The sequence below is a fragment of the Poecilia latipinna genome, unplaced genomic scaffold (genome assembly GCF_001443285.1).
Source record: "Poecilia latipinna isolate Pla-1442-1.1 unplaced genomic scaffold, P_latipinna-1.0 Scaffold681, whole genome shotgun sequence".
In the NCBI taxonomy this organism is placed as follows: domain Eukaryota; kingdom Metazoa; phylum Chordata; class Actinopteri; order Cyprinodontiformes; family Poeciliidae; genus Poecilia; species Poecilia latipinna.
This window is the reverse complement of record NW_015113297.1, coordinates 280323-288613: the sequence shown is the minus strand read 5'-3', so window position 1 is coordinate 288613 and position 8291 is coordinate 280323. Positions and strand designations below refer to the sequence as shown.

Sequence of the window (8291 nt, the reverse complement as noted above, 5' to 3'; positions counted from 1 at the left end):
TCCATCAGAGTTTGATTACACATTCACACTTCCCCAAACCAACTGGACCTTTTAGTTCTATTAAAGCAGCGAAACAGGACTGGTGTGAATGAGGCACCTTACTGATAGTAGAGAAAACACTGACCCTGTACTTGTCCTGTTTCTCTCTGTCCAGTCCCTGTGTGACATACAGATAACCAGTGTCTCTGTCCATGATGAAAAGACCAACAGGAGGCTGATCTGCTCCAGGACCAGTGATGCTGTATAAGATCTTCTTCGTCTTATCTCTATCAGAGCGGATCTAGACAACATAGATCAGGGTTGAATAGAGACAACAATCAGCAAAAACAATTCAGTGAAGAGAAAATTGTTGTGGGTAACAAATGTCTTTTGATTAAGACTAAGAGATGTTTTAGTTAAAGCATTTATTCTATGTTATTATAGGTATAAGAGACATGCAGGCCAGAAACAAATATATTTTTTCCATTTTGAGCCAGAATTCAGTTTTCCTAAACACAACAAGAAATGTAGAAAGTTTGTGGCCAATGTAAATACACGTTACAAACACATGATATAAATAAAGAGGAAAATACACTGGATGACATTTTTCTGGCATCAAAAACTGTAGGACATTTTTGTTCCTATTACCTGAACAATAAACACAGGTAAAGGTCCTCTATGATTTTCAGCAATATTCATGGGAGGGATAACCCAATTTCTCTTCCTCCTCTTCAGCCCTGGACTGGATTTGATGAAATCCAGGACGGGGATCTGAGGATCAGCTGGATCCTAAGGAAACAAATATTCTGTCTGTAAATGACTGAACCTGTGAAGGTCTGATGAACGATGCAGCCTGGGTGGAATCTGACTGCAATGGGCCTCAGAAGACGAGAATCAAAATAATCTCTCTTAATCCTGATACTATGATGACAAACAGGTTACCAGGATGCTTTTTAGTCCACTATATAGTGGGTTTGTTTGATTAATATTCAGGTTTATTACATTCAAAGTGTTCATATGATGTAAAAAAAAAAAAAGCTTTTAGGTTTCCTAATGACCAGAACCGAGACATCATGAAAACAAAATGTTCTTTTTCACAGATCAGTCTGGATGCACCTGCAATAAATGTAACTTAGAGGAGAATCAGTCGATCTAAGTATTATAGTGACTACTTTTTTTTCTAAAACATAACACACACATAGAAATGAAGGAGACAGTATGGTGCTGTCCTAATCATCTGAATGTATCACTTTATTTGAGTTAAATACTTCTCTCATTGCCAGCTGAGTGTTGAGTAACAACTAAATCTTCAACCAGGAAGTTTATTTTATGTGCTTTGCTAATTCCGGTATGTGTGCGAGTATGTGTGTGTTTATTTCCTAGAACAACTTTCTTTACGTCCCACTTAATATCAGGTCTTAACTTACCTGCTGATTCCTATCAGAGTCCAGCTGATCATGAAGCTGGGTGTTGAGTTTATGAGCCTCATGATGAGATTCAGCATCCAGATGGTTGTTCATATAGTGATGATCCTGATACAACAACCTGACAGGAAGAGTCATTTTCTGACCTTGTGAATCCCACACATGGACCGAGAAGTTCTGGTTCCCCTCATGAAGGACAGCCTGTCTATTTACCTGGACCAGGATAACAAAGGTCATTAGCCTTTAACTCTGGAGATGGTCCAAGCCCCCGTTGATAAGCAGGTATAGAGAAAATTCATGGAACAGCTGCTAACATCTCAGAGAGAAGGGCAGAAATAACGTGTAAACAATTTTAAGAGAAATGTAATTCATTCATGTTCTCATCGTTACTCACAGTTATTATTCCATCAGGCTCTACAACAAAATGGCTGTCATCTGTGCTGAAGAGAAACTGTGTGCGGCCCGTGCAGTCAGTGAAGACAACTGGAAATAAATAAATAAATACATCCATCATAACTTATTAAATTATTAAATTCTTGCTGAAACTCAAAGTGAAAAAGTGCTTGTTTAATATTCAAAAGCAACTTAAATGTTGAATTAATAATATTTGTTCTTCAACACTATGTGAAAACTTCAATATTAGTTTCAAACATGAAATTACTTTTTAACAATGAATGTGTCACATAATGCTGCCCAAGAGAGAAATATTTTCCCAGTTTAACATGGCAGCAACCACAGTTCATTGGAAGTAAAATAATTACAAAATTATTCAACCTGATTGGTTTTATTGTTAGTAAAGTAAATGATAAACTACTCGCTAATGTCACGGATGATAATCTCAGACGGCAACATAAACAGCCAATGAACAATGTAACTAATATAAACTTTGCAATGTATATGAGAGAGAAGGAGGGGGAGCATGAAACCTCATTTAAAGAGGGCGGACACTTTTTCACATGCAATTAATTGAAGTCATAATATCTGTAGACTGCATGCACATACATTTTTTTGCTCACACAATTTAACAATCCTTATATGGGATCTTTGTAGATGAGGCCCAAAATGATCTGAGACAGAAAGAAGCCATGAGATCTTTACTGAAGTCATAATAAAAGAGGTCTTCTTCTATTTGCTTTTTATTTTTAACAAAAGAACATAAAGCTTAAGTTTTAATATCCCCTCCTTCCCTCCATGTCAGGCAGTTCAGCTTTTCCAGATTTTACTCAATGCCCAAACCTTTGCCGAGTCTTGTGCCTTGCTTCAGGGCTTTGTTGCTCACTTTTAATATTAACATCTCTGACTCAAATCCAGGCTGACATGGTGATTCCTCTGCAGCTGCAGTCTAGAAGAGAAGAGATACATTTATATTAACAGCTAATTTATATTCTGCATTGCAGCTAAATTAGAACAGTAACTCATAACCCACAGAGGAGTCACGAAGGCCATATATATATGTATATATATGTATATGTATATGTATATTCAATTAAATGGTCAAACTGCCTCACTAGCATTCAGCTCTGCTAATGAGTTAATATTTGAGCCAGTTGTGCTGAAGCAGAGGTGCAGGAAACCGGCCTGGAGGAATGCAGTTTGAGACCCAGGTGTAGAGAAACTGTCTGAGCTGTGATGTCCCAATAGTTAGGTTTCATATATTTTTGGAAATGTAACATTTTTCAATAACAAAACAACAATAAATAATATTGTTTTGTGCATTTCACACGTTTCCTTTCAATTTAATATTCACCATTAATACTTTTATCTGTCAGCTACTAATAAAAGACAAAATGAAACAAAGAAACTTTAAAAACAAAAAAAAAAAACAAGATATGGGGATGTGTTAAAATCAAAGGAGTTTGCTGAGAGTGTGAAGAAAGAAACATTCTTACCTGACTCAAGAAGATCCAAACACTCCAAACTACAAACCAAATGGTCCCCATTTATGTGTAAAAGCTCCTGTGTTTTATTTTTATGAATCAAATATTTTGGAGAGACAGAAAATTTAGTATGTCACAACTCTACTGCAGACTGTTATCCTCTGAGTCTGCAGTGTGGACACGTTCATGCAGAGCATGGCACGTACACAACACCAAGCTTGCGTAAGCACTTTAAGATCACAAGTTCTGTTTGTTTTTCACCAGATTGATCATTTTAAACAGACTTAATTTTTCTTTCTTTTGTGTCAGTTTTTAAACTTTTCTCAGGTGCTGCAAGAGGCAGCACCCGAGAAACACCTGTGTGTGTGTTTGTAAATGGTAAATGACCCGTACTTGGACAGTGCTTTATCATAAAGCTTCACACAATATGTTCAGTCCAAGTGGGGTGGAGGAGGGGGGGGGATGAATAGTGTGGCAATTGGAGACCTGGGGGAAAAAGAGGGAATGAGTAAACATGGCTAAATTCAATTCAGTTAATTCATATAAAACAATTTTCTTCAAAGAGTTATTGTAGATGGTGATGGGTATGGCCAGGAAAGACCTGCCTCCTGTAGCAGTCTGTATTACAGCAACACTGAAGAAGCCTCTAACTAAAGAAACCGTTTTTTGATGACAGACTGATGAAGAGGATGGTCAAGGTTGTTCATAATTTCCTTGATTTTATGAAAATTAATTCTTTGCAGGAGCTGCACAATGGTGTAGTTGGTAGAACTGTTGCTGCATGCGTGGGTTCTCTCTGGGTTCTCCGACTTCTTCCTACAGTTCAGAAACAGACCAGGTTAATTGGTTTCTCTAAATTGTACTTTTTACACTTCCTGTTTTGTCTTTAACTTATTTTTCAGTGTCTGGTTTGGTATGGTCTTTGTTTCAGTGGTTTTGTTCGTAAGCAAACCTTACTCAGTGTTTCCCCCAGAAAACTTGCTAAACCAGGTGGTCAAGGTGCCGAGGCAGTCCACCGTGATTTTGTATTAAAAGATGTTAAGTTGACAGGAAATGTACAATTATTACTGGGTAATTATATGTTACAGGAAAACATCTCCAGTGAAATGCTATCTAAACCCACAACTAGTCCTTGTCTTACATTAGTACCAGTCTGTCTTGTCCAGGTCTCTAATGTTCCTCGTTTGCCAGTGATACCAGTTTGTGAGCTTTATCCTTCCGCTCTACTGTGCTGCCTGGTTTGGAACTGTTGTGGATTATTATCATTAAAATCATCATTTTCATCTCTCAACCTGTGTCAACGGCATCTCCCTCACTGCCTCTCACCACAGCCTCTGACAGAATATCAATTATTTGCACTTCTGTTTAATCCAAATACCTTCACCTGCCAAGGAAACACACATCATTCATCTGCACATCAACTCTGATCATCTTTTACATCATTAGTGCTGGAAAAAGATCAGCTGCTCCTCCTCTGATTGGCTCTTTTTCTCTGCTTCATATCAGTGTCAGGTGAATGCAGTCAGATGCAGGCCCGGCGGCTTGGGTGGCCATTAGGGGGGACGTTGTCTGTCCACAGAGTCACCCATGCCCGCCTTTACTGCAAGCTAGTTCTTTCAATTTTACCTCAGAGTGGTCAACTTTCTATTATTCCTATCTCGATTTGATACAATAGGAGCTGGCTCCCACACTTCCGTATCAGTGCCCTCTGACTCCTGCACTTTTTTCATTCATTACAGCTGCTTAATCCATTGATAACATGTTGTAACATAACAATAACGTGTTTTTCAGAGCCACCTTAAAACAAAACATGAGCGCTAAGATCCTTGTGCTGGTGTTTTACCTGTGCAGCAGCAACGAATACCTGCTGCTGCTGTGCTGACTGGTACACTGGTGTGTGTTATAATCATGGCAGCAAACCAGCAGAAAGCAAAGACCTTTGCACAGTTTTTTCCTCCAAGCTAACAAAATGAGTTGAGTAATGTTTATATGCTGGTAATGTGAGCTAAATAATGACTAACTAATGGCAATAAATCACGTTAAGCTTGTTAACAAGAATAGCCTACTAATATTGTTATCTATGTTCAAAAGTGGGTTGTACTGGCAACATTTACTTGAATAACTTTTTGGGGGAAAATGTACTTATTAGAGTTGTTTTACTGTACTGTACATTTTTCTTTTACTTGAGTAGATTAATTTTGCATTTAAAGAAATAGATTTAAGAATTTGTAAGCCTTAGATTTCTGTAACATATGAGCTGTTTATGCAAATCTGAGCATAATTACTCAACATTAAACATGTCACTGTTTGTGTCCTTATTTTCTGTGTAAATAAACATGGTTATGTTATTTGAAATATTACATAAAGATTTGTTTATGTCTTTATATTAAAGTAAAAGCTTGTTTCGTGTGCCCCCCCACCCCCAATAAACTGTTGTGGAGCCGTTGCTGATCAGACAGCAGAGAGGCAGAGGAAGCTGCCATCAGCTGCTGCTCTTCTTCTATCATTTCACTAGATGGAGACATGGAGAGCAACATTTCCATTCACTGACGCACAATGATTCAACCTGAAGTAGTTTAGTTAATTATTAATCTCTATAAGTGGATCATCTGCTCCATCAAATGCTAATTATTTAATAATCTGACTGAATCAAAGACATTTTAAAAATAATATTTCATTTTGAAACAAAGCAGAAAGAAACTGTTCTGTTTGATGCTAATGGCTGAGACTGGAGTTTGATTCCTGGGAATAAAATCATGAAGCAGTTTGTTTAGATAAGAAAATAAAGAAACATCAGCTTTCTTCCACTTTATTAATAATTTAATAATCCTGTTGATTAGCTTTCAAACAGCAGGGAGATGAAACGTTGAGCTGAATTTAGAAGTGAAAATTTTTTCCAAACATCAGAAAACAGAAACAAGTAGGAAAGCTTCTGTAGACAAACTTCAAGTACAAAACAAAGCAAACTTACAGTTTGTTCAAACGATCCAAAGAGTTGAAGAACATCTGAACAACAGACTGAAACCTAACAGAACCACTGTAGAACCAGTCTAATGCCACACCTGTACAGAGACATAACAGAATTTTAATAAAGTAAATTATTAATATAGCTCCTATATAATCATTGATAATTATGTTAGTGTGGTGAGCAGAGTGAGGACAGTCTCTGTTTAAAACCAGGATCAGCTGAGCAGGTTCTGCTGATCCAGGTTCAAACCCTGATTTCACTTCAATCATCAATCTGAATTTAAAGTCAGTCAGATCCAGCAGCAGAAGGTGACAGCTTGTTCCAGACTCATTATTTACACATGCAGCTGTTTTCCTGCTGTTCTCCACAGCTGGAGGGAGGGAGGGGGGATGTTTGGAGGAGAGAACCTGAACATTCAACCTCCAGGTTTTACAGCTGGATTCTGACCTCAGCAGCTGGAACAACGACACAGATGAAACCAGCAACTCCTGGAAAATGGATGTTTGGATCTGATCAGGTCTGCAGATTCACTGACTGGGATTTATTCAGAAAATGTCTCAGCTTACTAACCTTGTTCATATTTAGAAATTCTTTAGCATGAAAAGAATGACTTAAATAGAGTTTTTATGCTCAATAGAAGGAGAAACTCTTTCAGTCGCTCCTGTTAATTCTGAGTCCTGAACAGAAGGACTAATGATCCTCTGAGGGTCCATGAACCACAGACTGAGAAACTGTGAAGGGAAACTGCAATCACTTTAGTTCTGCAATGAACTAACAAAATGATGCCATTGAATTATAGCAAATAAAACTGATAGAGAACATTCTAAGGAAAAAATGGTTGTGAAATAAATGTTTTAAAAAATAAATAGATTAAAAAAAAATCTGAATAGTTTTAGACAAAGACAATATTGAATGGGAATGAAGTCAAAGTGTCAGATGTTTTAAACGTCTTGAAAACGCCTGACACTCAGATGGCTGAGATTTATTTTTGTTCTCCTTTTTGAAGATTTATGCTGTAATTACATATTAATATGGGAATAAACAAAACATCTTTCAGTGTTAAGAATTAGAGATCATTAATACTGCAAAGTTTACAAAATTTTGGTTTGCCATATAGTGTTTGTTGCATTGAAATTGAATAGAAGAAAATTCTTATAAAATGCAACTACATTTAAACTAAGATGTTAAAAAGACCTTTTGTTTTCCTGGAACTATTTGTTCTAACAAAACCTAAAATAAGTGAAGCTTCAGCAGAAACTTGATCAATTTGTTACTGTGATCCTAAATTATAAATTATACCAGAGAAATCTGGTTTGACTGAACACATAACTTAAAACAGGATCCTGTAGATTAGAGTTCAGTTCAAACATTAAAATATGTTGTTAAAAAGAAAAAAAATTCTTGAAGCTTCAGTAAATATACAAAATGAGGACTGACTGGAAATTACTGACTGATGAAATTTTGACTAATTTCAAATTCTGACTATTTGTTTCATGTTGGAGTGAATGTTTGTGTGTTTTGTGCTTGATAAATATTGTTTACTAAACTGAAATTAGTTTTTTGATTGAACTTAAGTTTCGAAAGGAATATTGTGTGAGATGATCTGAGATCTTAGTTTGTCTTCAGGATGGTAATTTTTATTTTTGATACTTTGACAACCAAAATTATATTTTCCTCTGTTAATTCCAACAGTGTAATTAGGAAGTAGGACTGCCAACAGTCGACCTTTGAACTGTCCGAGACTGACACCTCCTGGCTCCTCCCACCTTCTGGATCTGTTCCCGCCTTCAGTTTCCATAGCAACACTCAACGTTATCACCCCTCCCTTTGAGTTTCACAGAGAGTTTAGGAAGAAAGAAAAAACCTGCCATGCTGCTAGAATGAATGGATGTTTGTATAATAATTGAGCATGAAATTTTTATTGTTAGTATTTACATATTAAAGGTTAATAAAGCAGTTTCAATGGTTTTTACACATTTTCTTTACTTTGTAGAATAATAAGGGATTTATTTGTAGAAATCACTTTTCATAATGACATAGCAC

General features: G+C 36.6%; 1 protein-coding gene across 1 annotated transcript; it reads right to left on the bottom strand.

Annotated features, from left to right (window-relative positions):
- Positions 1-4: 4 nt before the first annotated feature.
- Positions 5-3485, bottom strand: LOC106954799 (cadherin-1-like). The gene is made up of 6 exons (XM_015044570.1): positions 3293-3485; positions 2640-2745; positions 1798-1886; positions 1407-1616; positions 628-768; positions 5-280 (listed from the first exon to the last, which is right to left on the bottom strand). Exons 1-6 carry the CDS (start codon positions 3341-3343, stop codon positions 5-7), a joined length of 873 nt encoding a protein of 290 aa, XP_014900056.1. The 5' UTR covers positions 3344-3485.
- Positions 3486-8291: the final 4806 nt, after the last annotated feature.

Bases quoted from the DNA above. Each gene is read 5' to 3' on its own strand.
- LOC106954799 (XM_015044570.1), bottom strand. From the start codon at position 3,343: ATGGGGACCATTTGGTTTGTAGTTTGGAGTGTTTGGATCTTCTTGAGT. The intron at 1,887-2,639 runs GTTTGGGCATTG...ATTTATTTCCAG, and splicing joins AGGCACAAGACTCGGCAAAG to TTGTCTTCACTGACTGCACG. The intron at 1,617-1,797 runs GTGAGTAACGAT...ATCCTGGTCCAG, and splicing joins AGCCTGATGGAATAATAACT to GTAAATAGACAGGCTGTCCT.